The sequence below is a fragment of the Lycium ferocissimum genome, chromosome 3 (assembly GCF_029784015.1).
Source record: "Lycium ferocissimum isolate CSIRO_LF1 chromosome 3, AGI_CSIRO_Lferr_CH_V1, whole genome shotgun sequence".
In the NCBI taxonomy this organism is placed as follows: Eukaryota; Viridiplantae; Streptophyta; class Magnoliopsida; order Solanales; family Solanaceae; genus Lycium; species Lycium ferocissimum.
Genome location: NC_081344.1, coordinates 61,592,143 through 61,604,504, shown reverse-complemented (window position 1 = coordinate 61,604,504; position 12,362 = coordinate 61,592,143). Strand labels below are relative to the sequence as shown.

General features: G+C 33.0%; 1 protein-coding gene across 1 annotated transcript; it reads right to left on the bottom strand.

The window, feature by feature from the left end:
- Window positions 1–4,989: 4,989 nt before the first annotated feature.
- LOC132048963 (uncharacterized) lies at window positions 4,990–7,909 on the bottom strand. The gene is made up of 3 exons (XM_059439642.1): window positions 7,764–7,909; window positions 6,544–6,877; window positions 4,990–5,446 (listed from the first exon to the last, which is right to left on the bottom strand). Exons 2-3 carry the CDS (start codon window positions 6,852–6,854, stop codon window positions 5,134–5,136), a joined length of 624 nt encoding a protein of 207 aa, XP_059295625.1. The 5' UTR covers window positions 6,855–6,877; window positions 7,764–7,909; the 3' UTR covers window positions 4,990–5,133.
- Between the last annotated feature and the right edge of the window lie 4,453 nt (window positions 7,910–12,362).

The following is a 12,362-nucleotide window of genomic DNA, read 5'->3' as shown; positions in this document are numbered from 1 at the left end:
GATTTATGCTTGTACAGGCTATGCTAATTGTGAGTTAGATATGTGGTCCACCGAGATACGATTAAAGAAGCATGCTAGGTGGTGCTCGGTAGGTTAGATCCAGGTGCCCGTCATGGCACTCTGTTTGGGTCGTGACAACTATGTACATATATATTTTTTCCCTATTGAATCTTGTGGTTTAAAACAAGAAGAAAAAAAAATTGTGGCGAGAAACTATTTCAATAAGGGTAAAATAGAAATTTTAGAGTTAAATTATTGCTAAATATAGAAATGTATCATTCTTTTTAGAACTGAATAAAAAGAAAAGAATGCCATATAAATTGATGATATATATGGGAGCGAAATAGTTAATTCCTTTTTGACAAGGGTGACTCATTTGGTGTGCAAACCCTGTATTTGTGTTTAAAAAAATCAGTTAATATGTATAAATAATTTATCAAGAAATAAATAACTTCTCTTTTCTAAAATTTAAATCCTAGTTCTGTCTTTATATGCGAGTTAATTACAAAAAAGAGAGCGAAATCACAAACAAAACCACGGAAGTTGGTTGCATTTTAATCGTTAAGCGTATCTAAAATTACTTTGATTGTTCAATTATGATATCAATTTCCTCCCAGGCTCACTTTTTTTAGTAAATCAATTATTTTATCATTTTATGTTAAATAGGAAAGTAATGAATTTTCCTTTGATATTTTTGTATTATAGGAAGATCAGATTTTGTTCTCAAAGAGAATGTATTGCAACATGTAAAAGAATTTAATATCGATTGACAGACAAACACGACAACTTATATTTAACGAGGGAGGTGGGGCTGGCATGAAAAAGGCGCACCGACAACAACTCTTAGACGACAACTTATAACCGAAAAGTTCGATTTATAAACTTGAAAAAAATAAGTTAGTTAACCATTTTTATTTTTTAAGGTTTTCACTTATGGATTATTTTTTTGAGCTTATTTTAAGCACAAAATGAGGCGCACCAAAATTTGAAAATTTATAAAGTGCCAAGTTCGTTATCTTATAAGCCCAATCCAAAGCTCTTAATCAAAAAGCCTGTTTGGATGAGCTTATTAGAATCATAACTTAGGATTTTTGACTTAAAACATGTTTGGATTGGATTATTTTAAGGGCTTTTAAGCACTTCTACAGTATTTGGGTAAAATAAAAAAAATATTTTAAGCACTTTTTATTAAGTTAAAATGACAAAAATAACTCAAAAGTCATAAGCTAGAATTCCCAACGGACTCTTCTTTTCTTTATTTAATTTAAAAATAAATGCTTAAAAACACTTTTTTATTTTATTCCAATACTATGAAAGCACTTAAGAATTATTTTTGCTTAAAAACACCTAAAATAAGCCCATCCACACAGGTTCAAAGTAATCAGCAAGCAAAAGAGCAACACAACCACGTCGGACGTCATTGTCAATACAGTGTATGCAAAATAACGTGACATGAACAGGACATCAATCATTGTTCTAGTGCCAGACCAACAGTGGCACCACTTTCACCGCCAAAATTCCATGTCGACCCACATAAAGCACTAATGTCGTTTAGTATCAATTATAGGAATACTTTATTGATGCACAAAATTTTGTTGTGAATGACAACACACTATACATGACACATTATTTAGGATTCTAATGGAAGCAACAACTTTGGCAAAATTGTCAATGAGATTTGGTTGCTGGTCCCCGTTCAAACAAAAAACTGATGGCCTGCTATTCGGATTCACACGCTTCTTATCGCCGTAAGGCAATTTGGCTTTTACTCTGAAACCAGCTTCCATTTTATTTACATTTTTTTGCACGGAGTGCCCTTCTTTTGGGCTACTTTTACATTTGCCCCTCATTTATGCCTTCTTTAATTTTTTTCTTCCAACTTTTTTTAGACGAAAATTACACTTTTACCCATTAAAACTCTTTCTATTTCATTTGCTCTTTTCTTTTCTTTTTTTGCTTCTTTCCTCCTCTTTTTGTGTCTATCTCATCTGGTTTCAAAAACTTAGGTTTTTTGGATCTTTTCTTTTTCAATATTTGTTTTTATGTTAAATTGTTGTTTGTTGAATTGATATCTTTGTCTTCGTCATTTTTTTATATTTAATTGATCCTTTTTTATTTAAAATTATAGTGTTTTGTTATAGTGTCTCTACGATTTTTTCAACTTTAGTTTAGTATATGTATATATTTTGATTTTTTGAATATCGTATTATGAATGTCGTAATATATTTTAGCTGATTTTGATATGCGTTTTGGTTTTCTCTTTGTTGAATCTTTGAAGTTTTGCCTGTGAACAGCTTTTGATGTTGTTAATGCTGTTTTTGTTTAATAATCTGATTTTTTGAAGAATGTTTTTATAGGGGCAACATATCAAAGTCCGGCAGAAGTTTATGATTTTTGAAGCGAAGTTATCTTGGTTCCCGATAAAGTTATGCTTATTCGACATAACTTCATGAATTAAGTTAATTTATGTGTGTCTTGATTTTTTGGTATTGTCTTGTTAATAATTTTGATTTTTATGCAATCTTATGTGTTATTGGTGTTGTTTTGTTAATAATATTTTGTTTTGGTTATGAAAAATGAAAGTTTGCCTCTCACGGCATACTTTGTAATTTTGTAAGTGAACTTCTCGCTCCGGCAATTGTCTAATTCTTAACACTTGTGTATTTTTTTATTTTGCTTATGAAAATGAAAGTTGCGCCCTAAAGATACTTTTGTTCTTTTGTAAAGTGAACTTCTCGCTCCTCCGCATACTTTTCTTCTTAACACTTGCGTAAATTTTTGTTTTGCTCATAAAATGAAAGTTTGCCTCTAACAGCATTGTGTTTTCTAATGTAAACACGCTCCTCCTCAGATACTTGTCTAATTCTTAACACTTGTGTATTTTTTTTTTATTTACTTATGAAAATGAAAGTTGCCTCTAACAAAGATACTTTGTTCTTTTTCGTAAAGTAAACTGCAATCCTCCGATATTTTTCTAGTTCTTAACACTTGCGTAAATTTTTGTTTTGCTCATAAAAATGAAAGTTTGCCTCTAACAAAGATACTTTGTTCTTTTCAATGTAAACTTCTCGCTCCTCCGATACTTGTCTAATTCTTAACACTTGTGTATTTTTTTATTTTACTTATGAAAATGAAAGTTGCCTTTAATAAAGATACTTTGTTCTTTTAGTAAAAAAACCGCTCCTCCCAAGATACTTTTCTAGTTCTTAACACTTGCGTAAATTTTTGTTTTGCTCATAAAAATGAAAGTTTGCCTTACAAAGATATACTTTGTTCTTTTCTAATGTAAACACGCACTCTCCTCCTAAGATACTTGTCTAATTCTTAACACTTGTGTATTTTTTTTATTTTACTTGTGGAAATGAAAGTTGCCTCTAATTATTGTAAAGTAAACTTTTGCCTCTCCGGCATACTTGTTCGTAACTTTGCTCGATTATTTTTTGTCGACAAGTTACTATAATTTCAAGTTTAAGTCATTGAGCATTGTATACTAATCAAATGGAACGTATAAACTAATCAAATCGAACAAAGCAATAAATTTGATCAATTCTATGTTGTTGAGTAAAATTATGATTCGCAATGTGAATCTCAACATATCAGTTGTTTAGTTCATAGAAGATGATTTGTTGTTATTTTCAAATATTAACAAATCTAAACTTAATAAAGCATCAAATTAAGTTGAATTACATTCAATTGAAACGCTATATATTATGTATTTTATCTTTTTTCGATGTTGTAGCAAGAAATCAATGGAGATTTCTCCGTGAAATGTTGGAACGATGGAACGATTGAAAGGTTTGTTGTTGAAATGATGGATAGGTTTAATTGGATGTTTGGGGTTCGTTATGTGTTTCGTATTTTTATATGTTATGGGTAGGGGTAGTAAAGTCTTTTTCTTATTATCTTTTAGCTTAAAAGGACAAATATTAAAGACCACGCATTACGGGGGCAAAAATTAAAGACCAGCGCATTTGAAGGGCATTCGCGCCAATTGCCCTTTTGTTTACTGTACAATTTAAAAGTGCACATTGTCCACTAGACGATCCATGCAAGTTGGATTATATCAACGTAATGCAATTTTAATTTTAATTTTAATTTTAATTTTAATTATGAGGCTAAATTGCGCATATCTCAACTAATTTTACAGGGTATATGCTATCTTTCACCGACACAGGTAAAAAGTAACTCGGTCCACCAAAATTTGAATAGATAGAAAGAAATCAATTAGGGGTCACTTGGTATGCGGGATGTGATAGACAAGGATATCCCCATGAGATATTTTATTACACTTTACTGAGATATCTATTCCCATCATTTTAATACAAATCATGAGATAAATAATTTCGGGGCTAAAAAATACCCATAACCAAACTCATGATAAAATAATCCCGCATTTTATTCCGCAATTGTATCCTTACCCCACCAACCAAACGATCCCATAGCGTTTTGTGTGTTGAAATTTGAATTCAAAATCTCACGATTCTCAATCTACAATATTGACCAGAGCACATTCTTGGGCGCAATTAATGCAATCATATGCAACAGATCCACAGTTATTCCTGAATAATTCAACTAACTAACGAGTCATTCAATTCAAAGGAAGACACTACCATCAAGTTTTTTCCTTCAATTTCTTTCAAAAAATAACTATGGTATGTGGGATAGGTTGTGCACACCTCAGAACACCCACAAGCATTGCTGCTCAGTACAAGTATTGAGCCAATTATTGCAAATTCTTCCTCTCAATATAAAGAATACAACAACAACCACCCACTGTAATATAAATCTAAATTACCTTGCTCATCAGTGAATTAATATAACTTCAAATTTTCGAACAAAAGCCTAAAGCATTTTGTTGATTCTTCATCACATTCACAGCACCGGTAACTTACAAATATAACAACTATCTTTAAGTAAGAAGTCAAACTAAATTCTAAATTTATCAGAAAAAGCATTTATTATATGGTGAATCAAAAGTTAAATTTCCAATAGTACAGTGAGTAAAGAATCAAATAAATCTAATAATATTGTCGTACAAATTCCAAATGCAACAAATCTAATCATGAAGATCAATCAATGCAGTATAGTATATGTTATCTATATAAACTGAACGCATATGATATATAGAATCACCTAAAGAATTTCTCTCCTAGCATCATACCCGAACTGTGTTCGTTGAATATTCTGTTGCCTCTTCTTATACACCAATGCACCAAGACCAACAAAACAAACGGCTGCGATAACTCCAACTGCTATTCCAGCCTTCTTCCCGCTGGTCATTCCACCACTAGACGATTCCTTCGAATCCTCAGCACTCTCGTGGCTTATATCACTTGCAACTTCAGAATTTGGAGCTGGTGCTGGAGACGGTGAATCTTTTGAAGTAGCAGTATGAAGCAAAGGTAACACCACAATAATAGAGTCATTTATTAGCAAAATAATAGCACTGGAAAAAATAAATAGTACTGCTACCATAATAATTTAAGTAAATGGTCGTGCTAGGTACTATTGCTAACAAACTATTTCAGCAATGTAAAATGCTTGGCCAGAATTAGACAAGTATACATTAGAAGATACAGGAATCCGCAAAATTAAATAATTCAGTAGGTTTTAAAAGGTCAATAGAAGAACAAACAACATTCAGTACCAACAACTATCTAATCTCATGAGATTTTTTGTTTTTTTTTTTGGGGGGGGGGGGGGGGGAAATAGCACTTTTTGGTCCTCCAATTATTGGTAAACTCTGATTTTAATCATTGTAATATTTGCTAAAGCACATTTAACTTTTAATTGTTTGAAATATACGTTTTTATTCCCTTCATGTAGGAAGTACATTACATTTGGACTACTTTAAAAATATATTAAAGTCAAATACGAAGTAACAATACAAGCTTAACATACATAAAATACAAGTAATTAAGTGGTGAAATGATAAATAAAATACGTGCTAGGTACTGTCCTAACAAACTATTTCAACAATGTAAAATATTTTCCCAAAATTAAACAAACATACATTTGAAGATATATGAACCCGCAAAATTAAATAATACAGCAAGTTTTGAAAGGTTAACAGAAGAACAAACAACAAAATATTAAGCCCTCCATTCACTTTTACTTGTGACATTCACTTCTCGAGAAACAATTTGACTACTTTTCAAAGTTGAATTTTATTAGATTAATTCAATATTTCAAAAATACTCCGTCGGCTCACTTTTACTTGTCCACTAGGGATTTTGCACACCCTTTAAGAAATAATAAATGCAGTACATAATTTACCATGATACCGTATTAATTAGTGTATAGTTTTAACAGACTTGAAAAATGATTTGAAATGAGTAATTAATACTATGGGTAAAACTGGAAAAAAAAAATTGACTTCTCGCGATATACTAAAAGTGGCAAGTAAAATAAAAATTTATTTTTAGAATAATGGACAACTAAAAGTGAACAAAGGGAGTAATACTCAAAGGTCGAAAAATGATCTCTTACTAATATAACGAAAAGTTACACTTAAAACGCTAGTCAAATTTCAGGTAGTTTGACACTCGAAAAGCGAAATGTGCGAAATGTGACGAGTAAAAGTTAACTGAGGGAATATAAGAGAAGATATTGAAGGCAGTACCATCATTCACCGGTGATGGCGCCGGAGATGAATCCGAAGGGAGATCTGACGGTGGAGGAGCTGGAGGAGAAGTTAGATTTGATAAAGGCGACGGAGCAGGACTCTCCGGTGGAGAGGAAGCCACATCAGCACCGGATTCCGGTGCTGGTGCGGGCGAATCTGTACAGATACATTGTTGAACAAACAGAATAGCAAAGACAATTGTGATAGAAAACACTCGGACTGTCGCCATTGCTAACAGCCTTCCTTTTCCGCCTGTTTACACACACACACAACAAAAAAAAAAAAAAAAAAAAAAAAAAAAGAAAAGAAACACTAAAGTTAGGAGTAAATCGAGCAGTTTACGAAAAAGCACTAAAATTAAAGTAAATCAAACAGTTTACCAAAAAGCACTAAAATTAAAGTAAATCAAACAGTTTACACAAAAACACTAAAATTAAAGCAAGTCAAACAGTTTACACAAAAAAAGCTAAAATTAAAGTAAACGAAACAGTTTACAGAAAAACTAAAATTAAACATAAAAACGCTAAAATTAAAGTAAATCAAACAGTTAACATAAAAAAAAACTAAAATTAAACATAAAAACACTAAAATTAAAGTAAACCGAACAGTTTACATAAAAAAAAACTAAAATTAAAGTAAATCAAACAGTTTACGTAAAAACGCTAAAATTAAGGTAAACCAAACAGTTTACATAAAAACGCTAAAATTAAAGTAAATCAAACAGTTTACAATGCAGATCTTGAGATCGAAAAATCGTGTTTGCGAGATAAAATTAAAGTGGTAAATCAAACAGTTTATAGTAATTTATAAGACAGTTCAAAAAATTTATATTACTGAATAGTACATTGTTTGATTCTAAAATTATTGTATACAGAACCTTCCTTAGAGACTATCAAACAGTTTACAATGCCAAAAAATGCAGATCTAAAGTCAGATCTCTCTATATAACAACTATATTTTCTGTGGAACCGATCATTCATGTTATATTGTATTATATGCTTTCTACAAGAGCAATTAGCTATAGCAATATCGGAACAAATGACGCGGTTATAGAGAGAGTAGACTGTATTTTGAAGTAAAACAAAGAGATTGAAAAATCGTGTTTACCAGAAAATTCTAGAGAGAGAAAGAGAGTTACCTGGTTGGAAGTGTAGAGAGAGAATGAGGGAGTGCTAGATTAAGGGGGAAATGTTGGATTTGTTAGTAGCGTGAAAAAGAAGGAAGAGGAATTCTGTTTTTGGATCTGAATTTGTATTTTGAAAGTCGCTTACTGTAAGGATAGAAGAAAAGTTGCGTATTTTGGGTTAAGTAAACTCACTCCGCAAGACGCAACTATCTCATGAGACATCTTTGGATTTTTTTTTATTTTTAAAATAATAAGTAATTTATATGATACTTTTATTTTTATATTTCAAATTTGCAAAATATTTCATATTATTGTATACATTGTTTGATTTATTTATGGACTGTCGCCATTGCTAACAACCACCTTCCTTTTCCGCCTGTTTACACACACACACACACAAAAAAAAAAAAAACTAAAGTTAGGAGTAAATCGAACAGTTTACAAAAAAACACTAAAATTAAAGTAAATCAAAAAGTTTACACAAAAAACACTAAAATTAAAATAAGTCAAACAGTTTACACAAAAACATTAATATTAAAGTAAACCAAACAGTTTACATGAAAAACACTAAAATTAAAGTAAGTCAAACAGTTTACACAAAAACACTAATATTAAAGTAAACCAAACAGTTTACATAAAAAACACTAAAATTATGCATAGCTTATTCGTACTGCACAGGCATAGGATGCATGCATTGGGAAGGAAACTTACTTGATGTTCAGAAATTCTCCATGGGTGGGGCAGATTTATTTCTTCGCCATTCCCAATTAGTTCAATCAAATCTAAAGCTATTTTACTTAATTCACATTGATACTTGGGGTCCTTATAAGGTTCCTATCTACAATGGATACAAATATTTTCTTATAATTGTGGATGATTATGGTAAAGGAACATGGACATACCTATTAAGTGCTAAAAGTAATGCATTCTCGGTTTTACAACATTTCATGGCAATGGTTGAGAGAGAGTTTCATGTTAAGGTGAAATGTATCAGATCTAATAATGCATTAGAACTTGGGAAAGGATCTGATGCTTCTATTTTTCTTAATTCACAAGGAATTTTACATCAAACTTCTTGTGTTGCCACCCCACAACAAAATGGGATTGTTTAAAGGAGGCATAGATATTTATTGGAAATAGCTAAGGCTATTTTATTTCAGCCAAAGTTCCTATTTGCTATTGGGGAGAGTGTATTCTTACAACCACTTACCTTATCAATAGGTTCCCTTCAAGGGTTCTATTAGACAAAACTTCCTATGAAAGACTGTTTGGACAAACCCCTTCCTATCATTCTTTCAAAACTTCTGGTTGTTTGTGTTATGCTTCCACATTTGCTCAAAACATAGGCAAATTTACGTACGACCAACCGTAGGGTCATGACGGGCACCCGGAGCTAACCTACCGAGCACCACAAGACATACACGCATCTCGTTATATGATCATACTTGAGTAGGCCATCATGCTATCTCATAAATATCATCAGCTGTGAGGGACACCAGTCCAAAAGATATACATATACGTCATCAAGATTGGCCCAAGTATACAAGCCGACAAGGCTATCAAAATAGTAATATAACAGAATACGGACTGAGAAGGTCATAGAACTTCTAACTGTGCATATATGTCTACGAGCCTCTACTGGTGTACATAATAAGGAGGGGACAGGGCCCCTCCATACCCATGCAATTGCATATGCAACCATGCTGACTTACAGAGCAACTTCGGAGCAAGTGGAGTTCCACAACACTACCTGCAGAGCTAGTATCCTACTGAGAGATCCATCAACTCGTATCTCAAGAACTCGCGGGCATGAAACGCAAGACCCCGGAAAGAAAGGGACGTCGGTATGGACAATGTACCGAGTATGTAAAACATGAAAAATAACATACTTAGACATATAGAGTAACATGAAACATGAGAGAGAAAATAAACCCGTACATCCGAGTCGTTTCTATGGACCAATGTTATGCACAATTCGTGCATGCATGCATGAGGTCATACATATATATATATATATATATATATATATATATATATATATGAGTATACAACGCCTATCAAGCCATCCTAGGCATCTCATCGTATCGTATCGGTACACATCATCATCATCATCCTCGTATCATCATCATCGTATCATCATATGACCGCCGATCGGATAGTGCGTATATAATGCCGTTACCTTCCCCATATCCCATACATAAACGTGATAGGAATACGAGTGACTCTAAAGATGAAACTAGATCTAAGCAAGACTTTCTGAAGATAACTATGTGGAGCATGAATCAAATGGATCATTCCTAACTCTAAGAGTAGAATCATTATGAATAACGTTACGTGTACGTTTTGTTCATAGGATCATGCCAAAAAGAAAGAAAGGGACAGCCTTACATACCTCAAGTCGTCCAAGCAATCCAACAATTGAGCTACTTATAATCGGCACGCCAATCCTATAACAAGGAATACATATATAAACTTAGATAGTGCTAGTATATCACGTATATCAATGACAACTTGATTCTAAAGTAAAATGGGCAGCATTTCCCCTTGCTCTCCAATTGCCTCAATATGTACAACAACCCACAATAACAATAACAGGCTTACAAAAGTCCTTAAATACTCTTTTCACCTCCTATACAAAGAATATACACCAAACAACCTAAAGTATACCCATATACAATAACAATATACACTTCCTTTCTTCCCAATGAAGGAGTATAATCTCATCAAAGACACCAACAACATTAAATTCTATCCATATGCATGGAAATTAGCTCAACAATACAACCATAACATGCTCAAACAACCCATGAACTCAACAACTACAACACAACACTTTATGACTTTCCTTCATAACTATTTTCACTTTTTAAATCTTGTTAAACATTCAAATCAACTCAACAAAAGAGATAAGATGAAGAACATACCTTATATTTGAAGAATTTTAACCCACACAACTTGCTCCAAGACTTAATCACCACAACTCTAAGTAGAGCCAGGAACAATCACTTTCTAGGAATTAGTTAAGGGTTTAGTGTTTGATCCTCTCTTGAAAAGGTTTCAGATGATTAGAAATGATTGGGAGAGCTTAAGGGGTCTATTAGGATTTGTTTTTGGTGAAAAGTGATGACCCAAGATCGTGGAAATAAATTTATAGGCCAAGTCCACTGACTTAAACTTTCTGAATTTCTGGACAAAGTGTTGGCAAAAAGTGCGGACGGTACTTCAAAGTACGTCCCGTAATTTCATCCCGTACTCAGAATTGCGATTTTTTAGTTGCATTGGAAAGAAGACTCACTGAACTTGAATTTACATAAGTTATGGATTCCATAACTTCTTATATTCTAGGAGATATGCCTCTCTCAAGTTGGACAAAAAATCTTGTCCAAAATTCTGCCAAGTTTTTCCAAATTTTTGACAAACTTAATTTCTTCGATTCGCTTGAATCTCGCAACCTTTATACCTTTGTTTAGCACTTGTTAAAAGTCCTCCTTAACCTTATAAGGGTTCCATGACCTCTCCGTCTTATTTTAGTTTACTTACAATGCAAACGACGAAAATTTTCTAGGTGTAACATCCTTCCCTCCTTAGAAACATTCGTCCTCGACTGTTAAATTCTCAGAGATCTTATAGAAATTTTGACAGAGCTTCCCCTATAACTGTATCACTACCAACCTGTGACACAACAACCAAAATATACAACGCCACAATAAGCAATAACAATAATGGCCCCACGCGACCAATGACAGTAACTAGCAACATATACATACCTGAAGGCTATGATGTCTTAGTCTAAATCCCTTTTGGTAATGGAATCAAACGTGGATATCTGGATCTCCTTTGGGCAAAGACAAGCACAGATATTCTGAATCTCTTGTCTTCCTCAGCTTCTCAAGTCATTTCCTCTACATTTACATTCCTTCATAGTACTTTACCAAGATTACATTTCTGATTCTCAATCCATAAACCTGAAGCTAGCTGAGAGGGTAGTAGGAACTCTCTCATACGATAACTGTTCTATAATCCAAATATCATCATTTGGTACAACTGCGGGGAATTTCTCAATACACTTGTGAAGCATAGACGTATAAAAGACAAGATATGCAGATTCCCAAATCTGAGGGTACATCTCGTAGGCCGTTCGGTCCATCCCGCGCATATTCTTGTAAAGTCTAAAGTATCCAAGGGTAAAATTGTCTTGCTTAATAATTCTCATAAATCTCTTCAGAATGAAAATTATTTGAAAGGTTAAGGCAAGAATTGGTTAAGATTGAATCCTTAAGGCTTTATGATTAATGTTTGGTAAATGTGACCAAATTGTAGATTTTGGCGAACTTGGAACTTGAATTTGGAGAAGCGTAAAATAGAAAAAGGTATGTAAGGCTTACCCCCTTTCTTTTTTTGGCATGTCTTAGTTGTAATAGGTTTGAATACGAGCCTCGGGACGATTCTACTCTTAGAAATCCGAGCTTATGTTTGACCCTTTTTCATTCAAGATAATTGAATTAGGTATATTATGTTCGAGTGAGAAAAGTGAGTTTGAACATATGTAACTTCCACCAATGGAATTGGATTACCCCGAAACTTTCGTAGATGACATTATAAGGCCAAATG